This window comes from Semicossyphus pulcher, unplaced genomic scaffold (genome assembly GCF_022749685.1).
Source record: "Semicossyphus pulcher isolate SPU_LCO1_2020_fin unplaced genomic scaffold, fSemPul1.0.p SCAF_6, whole genome shotgun sequence".
NCBI classification, from domain to species: domain Eukaryota; kingdom Metazoa; phylum Chordata; class Actinopteri; order Labriformes; family Labridae; genus Semicossyphus; species Semicossyphus pulcher.
In genome coordinates, this window is record NW_027211737.1 from 6,974,807 (window position 1) to 6,986,986 (window position 12,180).

General features: G+C 40.3%; 2 protein-coding genes across 2 annotated transcripts in view; one reads left to right on the forward strand and one right to left on the reverse strand.

Annotated features, from left to right (window-relative positions):
• Window positions 1-540: 540 nt before the first annotated feature.
• Window positions 541-4,003, reverse strand: LOC138610137 (retinol dehydrogenase 14). The gene is made up of 4 exons (XM_069682840.1): window positions 3,637-4,003; window positions 3,218-3,460; window positions 2,731-3,033; window positions 541-1,405 (listed from the first exon to the last, which is right to left on the reverse strand). Exons 1-4 carry the CDS (start codon window positions 3,797-3,799, stop codon window positions 1,146-1,148), a joined length of 969 nt encoding a protein of 322 aa, XP_069538941.1. The 5' UTR covers window positions 3,800-4,003; the 3' UTR covers window positions 541-1,145.
• A 447-nt stretch (window positions 4,004-4,450) lies between these two features.
• The window catches only part of susd2 (sushi domain containing 2), a 29,594-nt gene continuing 21,864 nt past the window's right edge, over window positions 4,451-12,180 (forward strand). The window contains exons 1-9 of the mRNA XM_069682396.1: window positions 4,451-4,520; window positions 4,633-4,831; window positions 5,199-5,347; window positions 5,722-6,079; window positions 6,964-7,165; window positions 9,070-9,155; window positions 9,239-9,507; window positions 10,052-10,195; window positions 10,865-11,017. Of these exons, the coding sequence (XP_069538497.1) occupies window positions 4,451-4,520; window positions 4,633-4,831; window positions 5,199-5,347; window positions 5,722-6,079; window positions 6,964-7,165; window positions 9,070-9,155; window positions 9,239-9,507; window positions 10,052-10,195; window positions 10,865-11,017 (1,630 nt within the window). The remainder of the gene's footprint in view (window positions 4,521-4,632; window positions 4,832-5,198; window positions 5,348-5,721; window positions 6,080-6,963; window positions 7,166-9,069; window positions 9,156-9,238; window positions 9,508-10,051; window positions 10,196-10,864; window positions 11,018-12,180) is intronic.

A 12,180-nucleotide genomic window follows, 5' to 3' on the forward strand; every position in this document is an offset into this window, starting at 1 on the left:
GGATTGTAGACTGCCTATTCGTTTGACTGGTCTTCCTTGGGAGTGAGGAAAAGGAGGGGGTCACCTTTATGTTGCGCTCCGGTCTCCCCTTGGCCGGGTGTAGCATTTCTCATTTATCCATTTATTCCGTTACTCTCTCACGAAACCTTTATTTTCCTGTTCAGGGTGACAGGAGGATTTGAGTTTATGCTCTCATGCATTAGATTAATATTAATCATAGCATTAACAACTGCAAAACAAAATAACAAATGATCACATTTATGGTTTAAAACAATAAATAAATCTTGTTTTAGTGTCTCTGCATTCTTTTAAGGATAACAAATAGTCTAACTTTAGGTTTCAGCGTTCAAAGTGAAACATGAATTAAGTTAACAAAAACATATTGTTGAGAATTCCAAGAATTTCTGAATGCGATCAAATGCTCAAGATAAGCCGGACATTATGCTCTGATATTCTTTGGAGAACGTCTTATAGAAAAACATGTTGGCTTCTTCATTCATAAAAGACATGATGTTTATTAAGATCATTAAGTGTTGCAAAAGTCAGAAATAAACATGGTGAACGATGAAACCTGACACCGACCCACCTTGTCCCTTTCTGTTAAAGTGACAGAGACGCAGAGACGACACACTAACAGTCTGCTCTCTGGTGGACGATTAATGAATAGCAGGTTAAACAGACGAGAGGTCCAACTTCCTTCAAATCTCTTTTCCCTCATATCCTCTTTGTAAGTATTTTTGCTTCTACTTTTCCATTTATCATGTTTACTAGCAGATGGTTGTATTTGTTTATTTAAAGATTTTTCACAAACTTTTCAGATGAAACGTTTCAAGTAAAAAAAAGAGAATGTCTTCGACTCTTTTTGTAACATGATAATTATCTCTTTGTCAAGTCGTGTTAGACAACCTAAGTAATTTGATCAAATGACATTTTCCCCTAGAACAATGAAAATCAATGTAAAGTAAGTGTTTTATTTCTAAATCTAAATCCACAAATAAAGCTTGTGTTAGTGTGAAGGAAACATTTCTTCTTGAAACACACAAGCAGATAAAAGTACAAGAAAATCTTTACAACTTCATTGTAAAGTAACAGAAATGTTCATGGAAAACATGTAAAAAAACACTCAAAATAAAGACAGAGCATCATCAGGCCAGTTTCACAAGTCTCTCACTGGCCTCCCACAGTTTTTTTGCCACACCTGCGTCTCTCGCGAAAGGACGCAGAGTCGCAGGTCGGCAGTCGATAAAGTAACCCCCGCTGTGTTTTACAGCTTCATCTGACACAGCACAGTAGATGACAGTCTGAGCTCCGATCTCGCACGGCACGAAAAACATCCACATGATCACCTGCATCAGCATCCGGAACAGGATGGAGTAGTGGCACGTCCAGCCACTTTGCACAAAACCTGGAGCAACATGTGAGGAGACATTAGGATAAATAGTGTCAGGAATATACACACTGCATGATAAGGGTGGCCAATGTTACAATTGTCTAGTTCGGCAACAGTCATTTTAAATCTTGATTTAACGATAGTGATGTCCTGAAAAGTGGAGTGGATACATTTACATAATATAACTTATCGTCTTAGTTCGAGTCCTGGGTCAGATGTAGGGGGCCTTTCTGTGTGCAGTTTGTATGTGTTCCCTGTGCATGCCTGGGATCTCTCTGCGTACTCTGGCTTCCTCCCAGAGTCCAAACACATGCTTGTTAATTGGTGACTCTAAATTGCCTGTGGGTGTGAGCATGAAGGGTTGTCTGTCTCTGTGTGTCTGCCCTGTTGATTGACTGGCGATCAGTCCAGGGTGTACCCCGCCTCTCGCCCAATGACAACTGGGATTGGCTCCAGCCCACTGCGACCCTGAGCAGGATTAGCGGTATAGATAATAGATAGATGGATGGATAACCAGATAGGAATGTCTGTTTCTGGCTCATTTATTGAATAAAATATCATTTTTTATTGATGTTTAAAGGGAAAATTCTGACTTTTTTGAAGTGGGGTTGTATGAGGCACTCATCAGTAGTGATTTTATGACCTGATTATAAATACCAACACTCCACACGCAGCACAAAGACAGCTCTGTGTTTGCAGTGATCTTTTTCCTGAAGAATTTCACCATAAAAGACGGATAGACATATCCTGTTGTCTCTGGGAACGTCTTTTCAGCATTCCGTCGTCACTTTCTTTTCTCACTGAGCTTGTAATTTTTTTGTCCCCTCGCCACTGACCTGATTGATACTGCGCTGTATATTTACAGATACAGAACTGTTGTGTGGTTAAAGCATCGTGCCAAAGGAAAGGGCTGTCTGACAACAAAGTGAAGCTGTGAAAATATTCAAAATATTGCAATTATAGATTTTTTTTTGTAGTGGCTGTAAGTATATTTTGATCCAAACCCTGTTTACAGGTGAACACAGCTTAGCTTACTTGTTGGTACTCTGAACTGCTTCTCCAAACAGGGGCGGTACATAGAACATTTACTATTGATAAGTGCCCCATACAATCCCACTTCAAAAAACCTGAACTAAAATATTACCTTGAGGCTGTGACCCTTAAGGTAATATTTTGACCCTTTTACTCCAGGACTGAACTGCAGAAAGCGGACATACTCTTAACCTAATAATGATACAAAATGTGTATAATAAAGACAACATTCACAGAAGCAGACCCAATTTCTAGTAATTCAACTTTAGATCAAAGTGCTGGTTCTTATAAAAAATAATGATTCCTACCAGGATGCACAGCGTATGAGGTCACACCTTTCCCTTCAGTGATGCGGGCCAGCTCCTGACTAAAGTAGATGTTGGCGAGCTTGCTGCGGCAGAAAGTGAAGAAGGGCAGCAGGTTGTAGTTGAGGTCCTGGAAGTCCAGTTTTTGGTATTTGTAGGTGGAGCATGTGAGAGTAACCACCCGGCTGGGGGCACATTCTCTCAGGCGAGGCAGAAGCAGATTAGTCAGAAGGAAGTGGCCCAAGTGGTTGACGCCAAAACACATGCTGAAGCCGTCGTCCGTCCAGTCGAGGACACTGGGCATGCCTGAAGACACATCACACAGGGGGAAGAAAGTGGTTAAAACTAAAAGGTGGAGGAAGTAAAAACTTAGATCAAGCCAATCAAAGGTTTAGGTTATCTTGTTAAACTAAAAAAAAATCCTCACTACTTTCTTCCTGCAATTAAGTTTTCATGTATGAAAAGACCTTTGTGTGGTTGACACCCTCACCTGCATTATTGATCAGGATATCCAGCCTCTTCTCTCTCTGGAGGAAGCTCTTACAGAATTCCCTTACAGAGCGCAGGTTGGCCAGATCCAGCTCCATGTGAAGGACGTTAAGGCTGTGACTCTTAAACTTGATCTCTCTCACAGCCTTCTCCGCCTTGTCCACATCTCTGCAAGCAATGATGACACGGGCGCCTCTCAATGCCAATGCGACAGCTGTCTCCTTACCAATTCCAGAATTTCCACCTGCAAATACAAAAATAGTATTAGTGCCCACCTAAAGATAATAACCTGAAAAGGATAGCAGTATTATTTTATTTCAAACCACACTGATCTTTAAACATGCAACAAGGTCCACTAACAAACGAGGTTACTGAAAGTTGATATGCACTGCAATAAACATTGCTTACATGTTTATTTACCTGTAATAAGAATTGTTTTGCCATCCAGTCTTTTCAGGTCGGCGCAATACCTCCTCCTTTTCAACCATTTCAAAATGAAAAAAGAAACCAAAGACGCGATAATAGTGTAGAGAAAATACATTTCCCTATTAGTGCTGCCCTGAGACCTGATATCTTTCAACATTAACAGCTAATAATGCTGCTGGTTATATTAGCCAGGAGCTAACGTTAGCCAGCTATTTTACTTGTTAGTTGACGAAGAAAAACGTCATTTGTTCCCCTACTTTTCCTCCATTCTGGTTCTTGTCGCGGTAGACGATGCGGTGTTGATCCAGAGCGAAATAAACAGGGGGACAGTTATTTTATTTTCTTCAACAACCCCCTCCTATTGATTCATTCTGAATCAGTTTGAAGGAAGATGCGAGTGAAAGCATATGCGCATGCGCCCAACTCTATGTTACCGCAATTTCTCGCGAGAGTATGTTAGATCAACACATGAATAATCAGGCGTAAACAGTTAGGTGGAAATCCAAGCTAAACCGATTTAGCTAGACATAAAAAAGGTGACAATTTTTGTTTTGCTAAGTAAGTATATATTATGTGTGTTACGAAGTTAAACCTAAAGAGAAAAAACACTTTAACCTACCGACCTCCGATAAATTAACGTCTGTTAATTCATAACTTCATAATTACCATTTAAACTCTTAGTTAACCCAGGTTAGCTTTTCGGGTGACCTCTGATACACTCGCTTGACGATTCAAAGTCACAGTTTTAACCAAGCATTGTGTCGGGCAGCCGAGTGTTCGCAGTGTTATTTAGTTTTCTCCCATAAACATGAGAGCACACTTGAGAGAGCTCTTTTTTCTATGTGGATTTTTTCTTATAAGCTCATCTAAAACAGCTGGTAAGTCACTTTTTAAACAGTATTGTATTGTTAAACTTTTATTATTTTAAGAACAACATGCTCCAGTTGCAAAATAAATAGTTTTTATTTGTGTTTGTTTTTTTATTCCAAGGCATGACATGCAGGGGAAAGTGTGGATACATACTGGAAGAGTGCTCCTGCCACACAACCTGTGTGTCGTTGCTGAACTGCTGTGCAGACTACAGCCAGTCCTGTTTGCAGGTGATGCCTCACTCCAGCTCCATGCTGGGTGGAAGAGCTCTCAGGATCCTCAGTTTGGACCTTCAGCCTGGTGGGCGACTGCTCTGCAGGTTTGGGTCCATTAGCACACACAGTGCCTTTGTTTAAAGTAATTCTTAACTAACACTCTTATAAAGAGATCAAGCACAAGACATATCAGTCGGGACTTATTTCATCGTGGTTGCAAGTTTTATTGCTGACCAAAAAAAACATAAAGTTTAGATAGATGGATGAATAGATTGACTTTATTGATCCCAAACTGGGAAACTGTGGCATTACAGAATCAGGTTATCAAAGTGAATACAGCACAAGAGACAATAAATACACAGTCAAAATAACCCTAACACTAGAAGAAAGAAATCTAACAGCAATTATAGATAATAACCACAACAATATTAAGTTAATCTAAAATATAAAACTTGTCTGTTTTTCCTGCAGTTTCAAAGGGGAAATTGTCCGTGAGGGCTGTATTGATGCTGAAGGCCATGGCTACTGTATCACCCCTTTGTTGTATGAGACAGGTTGGATTCCATTTGCTGTCTCAACAGATGGACTACATTTTGACAGATCCGGAGAGTACTTGTCAGGTATGTTGCTGAAATATACAAATTATTTTCCATCTGCAAATCTGTGAACCAATCTTGTAATATCCATTGTTTAGAATCCATTATACACTGCACTGATGAGTGATGATTTAAATGTTATTTTAAAGAATACCTGTTGTGAATTGAGTATTTCAGTTATAGCTTTCCAGGTGGTATTTTTAAGATATATTCATGCCAAATAGAAAATATGAAATTAATGATTGATAATCTAGACTTTATATAAGTAATGTTTCAAACCTGCATTCTGTCTTCTGGCCAGTTGTTGGAAACTCTGTCTACTAGTCAATTACCATACTTCTCCACCTACCTGTGATTCACAAGTGCCTACATAATATTTTCTGTTTTTAATGTATTAGTCCACCCCAGTAAAGCAGACCCTGCCTTTGAAGTCACCCTGCTGAATGCAACACAGTGGCAGTACTACGGCACGCAGAGCACACGCGGACGGCTTAAAATGACGTGGAACAGCTCTTTAATTGCAGCAGAGAAGGTCAACATAGAGCTATGGGGTTACGAAGAGTCCAGCTGGAGCACAGAGGCAAGAGAAAAAGGATCGTCGTCTCTGCCGGCCGAGCTGAGCTATCTGTACTCTCTCGGCAGGAATCAGCCCAACACTGGTGTCTTCAGCTTCATCCCAGAGCCCTCACAGGACTACTCCGACTGGGAGCTGGGGAATGTCCGCATCACTGCAAGTTCTAAGTCAGATGGAGCGAGGTATCTATTAATTCAAACCTTTATTAAAGCCTCAAAAATCATTGAGGTTTACCCCATTTGCAATGATGTCGAGATACAGAAAATGACACTATTAAAACGACCAAAAATAATTGTAAGCTGAGGTGAAGTGACTTGACCGTCGCCTTCATTTGTCCGAGAGAAATTAGAGTGTCAAACCTGAGAGTGTGTTGTAAGTAATTCCACAGGTTTGGAACACAAAAAGTAAAGGCGGATTTTCCAAGTTCAGAGTAAACGCGAGGGACTTGAAGCATGAGACAGTCAGTACAGTGAGTTTTGCAGGTTCCAGTATTCCAGTTCAGCATGGACGATATGTCAGGCTGTGAATGTCCAATAAGGGATTTATAGATAAAAACAAAGTGCTTATCACGCCTCTGTGTAGGAGAAGACCAGCCATCTTTGTTATACAGGATACAATGATGAGTGTTGTAGGGATCCCCAGTAATGAATCTAAGAGCAGAGTGATAAACAGCATGTCTGTAGAGTGTATCACCATAATCTAGGACGGATTCAATTATAACTTTTCCACAGTTAATAGGGAAGTGGGATCTGTTTCTCGACAGAAACCTGTTGCATGAGCTGTATGTAAAGTTTGGCTGTCACACTGATTTGACAGTTCAGTGTTGGCAGTGTTTGTAAGACATCAGGCATCTAAAACTGTACATCAACTATTTGATATTTGATGTAGCAAACATTTGCTCTTTTTAGCTTTTCAAATGCCATTTTTCTACGTTGCAAAAATATAAATTGGATACTTTAATTAACTGAAATAAGCAAATATAACTACTTTGAACGTTGATTTTGACTTCATATTTTAGAAAATCTTGCAAAGTTCCTTCAATAATCTAAAACTTGTTTGTATGCAGGGATGTGCAAGGTCTCTGGAGTGGAGGTCATGTGTTAGCCTGGCACCTGGAGCAGGCTTTTAGAGATGACTCGGCAGCATGGGCCCGGAACAAGTGCCTGCAGTGGGACATCATGGAGAAGAAGCTGCCCAACTTCCTGGATGAGCTCATCGACTGTCCTTGCACTCTGGCTCAGGCCCGAGCGGACACAGGCAGGTTTCAGGTGAGTGCACTTCAAACATTTGTCATTATTATGTAATAAATATTTGGCTCATTATTTGTTCGTTTCATTTTTGAGGTAAAGTAGTAGTCATAGTAGAATTGTAGCTATAGCAGTAATTACAGGTTAAGTGTCAATATAATAAGTGTATATAGTAACAACAAAATTAGCTTTTCTTAGCTAAATTGAAAACGTAAAATCAGAGAACCTTCACCAGCTTTATTAAAGACATAATCCTGTCTAAATAAGTAGCTGATTGATGTTTGAATATTCAAATTATGACGTCATCTGTTGTTAAACTAAGGCTTCTTCAGGAGGTCATTAGTAACAATCTGCTTCTGCAATTCAACAAATATTCTGATGACAGCGGAACAGATCAAGGAGCAGTAAGCATTAGCATAAACAAGTGAAAGTGACCACACACTAAAAGAAACAAGAACAATTTTATGAGACCTCTGTTATGCCTGGACCACACTTGAAGATTTTTCAAATCTTAACAGATGTTGAAAATGTGAGAGAGCCCACACATGACGATATAGAATCATACATTTAATAGTTTTGTTCCTCCTTTTGTGTTCAAACCAGACTTTAGAGTAAACAAACATGGTGGACGACGGGCAGGAAGAATTGGTGTTTTTGGACTTTTTACTGAAAATTCAGGCAGAAAAAAGAACAAACTGTGGATGAAGCGGTGGAGACAGCGTGAACATTGGCTGTACATGTTACTTTATGCTCCTTGTTTGCTGCGGTTGTTGTGCTTCCTCCTTCGGTCAGCTTGCTTATCAATTGGCCATTGTTTCGTTCCACGTGACAGTCCACAGACTGCATGCTCGGCTGTCATCGGGGTTACCCCCACACAACAGGATAATGGATCGGAAATATTGAACATAATATTTACGATTTGAAATCGCAATGGCTCTCTCTTAACATCCCTCACACCACAGGAATATCTGGAGAGATCATCTTTAGAACCACCCAAAAATCTGGACTTTCAAAATTGGCCCGATTATCTTGTAGTGTGTACCCAGCTTTAGAGAAAAAATATGAAAGCAAAGTTAAGATGCTTATTTAAGATTGCATCGCGCAGGTTATACAAACTTCCTGTTACCAAACAGAAACTATTTCCAGTTCCAATAATGTTTAAAAGCCCTCTCTCCAAAGCTGTGCTTAGATCACAAATAAAGACATTGTAATATGCAAATAAGTCTCTGATGCTTATATTATTTATAATAATAACAACCAGATAAATCAATTAAATTATTTTGCTTTTAATGTCAAACGTCTATACCAAATGTTGCAAGTAAATCACAGAATGACCCAGAAATAATTCACCCATGTCACACCCAGATTGTGACCAGTGACTATGATTAGTCTGAGTTTCAAGTACGATAAGTCAAAGCAAGAGGACTTTGGTTATTTTCATATCATGTAGTGTGAGCATGTTTGACATTAGAGATGAATTAGTATGTGAACGTTAAGAACGTTTTTTTCCTTGTGTGTGTGAGGCGACCTGACTTTAAAATAGTTAGGATTTTAAAACTCCTGCTATCTTAGCCCGGCCTTAGTTGCTTAGTGCAAACAGTACTAACGGTATCTTTTAATGATAAGGAAGCAAAGACTGTCAGGATTAATTAACAGAACATATTCCTTTGATCTGGACTTTACAGAAGTAGTGTTTAAACCTGCATTCTGTCTCCTGACCAGCAGGGGGCAACTCTGTCTACTACAAAATTACCCTACTTCTCCACCTACCTGTGATGCACAAGTTGCAAAACTCTGAAAGTCAACACAATTTAAGGCTGATCAATAAGTATTGATTCTTAATATTAGATGCAAGTATTGTGAAATCATATAACATCACATTTATTATTTAACTGAGACAAATGTTATGCTCTTTGTTATTTCAGACTGACTCTAGTTGTGACATTGACAGGGGCAGTGTGTGCACTTATCACCCAGGTAGTGTCCACTGCGTCAGAGCGATTCAGGCCAGGTAGGAGTGAGAACAGGATTGATTCAGTTTTTACCTTTTTTAAAGTGAAAAAAGCGGCATGACTGGATTTCTCATCATTCCAGTGCTAGTCATGGCTCGGGGCAGCAGTGCTGCTATGACAGCACAGGCGCTCTGGTTCTGACTGGAGACTCCATCGGTGGCAGCACCCCAGACAGGGCTCACAGCTGGGGCTCACCTCCATACAGGGTGCCACCGAGAGTGCCGGGGTACTCCCACTGGCTTTATGATGTCATGACTTTTTACTACTGCTGCCTGTGGTCCGACCACTGCCACATCTACTTCAAACATCGACCATCTAGCGGATGTCGCAACTACCAGCCCCCAAGAGCTGGTGAGACAAATCAGGTGTATTAATCGACACCTTTTATGCATTAACATGCCCTAACATGCTCAAGCATATATCAAAGCATGCAAACAATTAATCATAAATTAGAGTCACTCATAGTATCAACGCACAGTTATGGATTAGAGAATATGGAGTGTTGCTTCCTGTTTTTGTGGCGAAATTTGGGGAAAAACTGACCCAAGGAAAAGAAACTACTTTGTTTTTATATGTGTGTTTGTTAATCTTTCTATAAGCCTCTGTGTGATTGCATACACATACTCTCCTCCGCAAAGGGACATTCAAGGAGCAGGTAATATCAAAGCAGTTTGCAGGAGAAGTAAATGAATTACAGACTGCTGCTGAGAGTTAAGATGTGGAAATATATTAGATCATACACCTCACTGCCTGCTCTCCTGAGATTATATACACAACAACAAGCCACATACTGATAAAACAGCAATGTGTAGATGAATGAGAACTGTTCCAAATACAAGCCAAAATGTGACTTTGATGTAAACGCATCAGCGTTTTGTTTCTCGACGTCTTGCAGGTGTTGTCCTCGGGGATCCACATTTCATGACGTTCGATGGCCTCAGCTACACTTTCAATGGCAAAGGAGAGTTTTACCTTGTGTCTGCAACAAACAGAGAGCTGAGTGTTCAGGCCCGGACAGAACAGGTGAAACTCAAGAACGGTGAGTCCACGTTTGATGTGAGAGCCCCGTCTGTATCCTTCCTTTCATCGCCATGCTTCTGCTGTATCTTTCTCTTTCAGCTCAAAGCTTTGTTTGGCTCCAACTTGTTCCAGTTCTTCTCCAGAGAGACGTATTTTATGCTTTGATTTGTTTGTTTTTTCATCAGCCACAAGATTGATTATCTGCCTCTCGAGTTTATTTAGACATGTAAATATTTTTGTCTTCTTTGGCCTGCACTTTTCTTTTCAGAACCATTTAAGGCTAGCTCTTATCTTTCACACTGTCTCCGGGGCTTTTACACTGATCTTGGCGCTGTGAAATGACAGCACATTTCCTTAGTTCCCTCTTGTTTTCGCTCTGTATCGCCTGGGGTCAGATGTAGTGAAGATGTAACAGATGTTATGAACAGATGTTAGCTTCATTGTTTAGAATTTCCTCCAAGCCATTACAAAACAACCATGGTTCAAATGACTGTAGAGGGCCAGATGTCGTTAATATTCTCCTCATTAGTTCAGCGGAGTCAAACATCTGGATTAATTCGATGTTGCAAAGACTAAAGCTGTGGTAACATTGAATTCAGAATACAGTAACATAAAAACTGTATGGCTGTAGCTATAGTATTTATGTTACTATAGCTATATTAATTTGATGTTAATATTGACCACCCAGGTACACTGGCCAAAGCCACACGGCTGTCTTCAGTGGCTATGAAGGAAAAAGCCTCTGATGTCATCGAGGTGCGTTTAGCAGAGGATCACCTTCAGGTGCTCAGGAACCAAAAAGTCCTTCCTTTCACAGAGCAAAGATGGATGGACCTGCACGGTGAGATGATTTACACACTCCTGTCCAGCTGCACAGCAGATGTTAACTCTATCAGTAAGAGGAGGCTTCAATTTGACCAACTTCTTACCATGAAGTGTGTCATCTGATGTCAGTAACACCTTGTCACCCCCTAATCTTTTGCATTTTTCTGTCTGGTTAAAGTTAAGAGGACAATTGATTCATCTCTTCTTGAGCTGAATATCCTGTATTTCTGTCTCTCCCACACATAGACTTTACCTACGTGGGCAACCCAGATATATTAGCAGAACTCTCTGTACCTGTCACGTAAACCTACCTGTTGCAGGAAGGCTTAATGATCTTGGTCACCTGTAAATTGCATTGATACTCCTGGCTAATCTTGACCTACCTATGCCATTGGTTTAAAAGCTTTTAAGTGGTGCCAGTTTCCTTCTGCACCATGTTACTTTCAGTCGTTTAGAAATGCTGCCTTGTTAGAGAAAATCCATCTCCTAAAATTGCTCACCTGCAGTTGTGAAACAGAATTGATGAAAATGCGAGTTGAGTTTTTGGGGCGACTTTTGAAACATAGTGAAAAGAAACAAACAGGGTGAGAAAAAACAGAAAAAGGAAGCAAAACAAAAATGTGTGTGGTGTGTGTGTTTGTCGGGGGGGGGGGATATGTAGCACATATCTTCTTCATGTGCTACAAGACATATCAGGGACAACATGAGCAGTCATCTCCAAGGCTGGGCCTGTCTGCTTTTAAACTGCAGTGCACCAAGGACAGGCTGAACAACACGTTTTCAGATTGGCAGGTTTGTGATGTCACAAACTTAAGGAGCCAATCCCGTTAATGGATGGGGTGACGCTATACATATCATTATGTGAATCTATGATAACCACTTCAGCGATGAACGAGCCAGCTGTGACCGTCATCGTCATTTTTGCAAACTCACTACTGACTACTAACGTTAACGTTACTACTGCTAATTACTACATTTCAAGCTCGCTAAGTTTCAACAAGTTGCCGCTAAACGATGGCAGAGACGTGTTTTGTTTTCGTACAAAGTGGGCGGGGACTCTGCAGATTGGAGAGGATTTTTTAATTAAACATATTTTGCAGAAAAGACATATCAGACACAATTTATTATTTCAAGCAGAGCATTTTATGTGTCTTAAAACAAGACTGGAGCTGCTCTTTA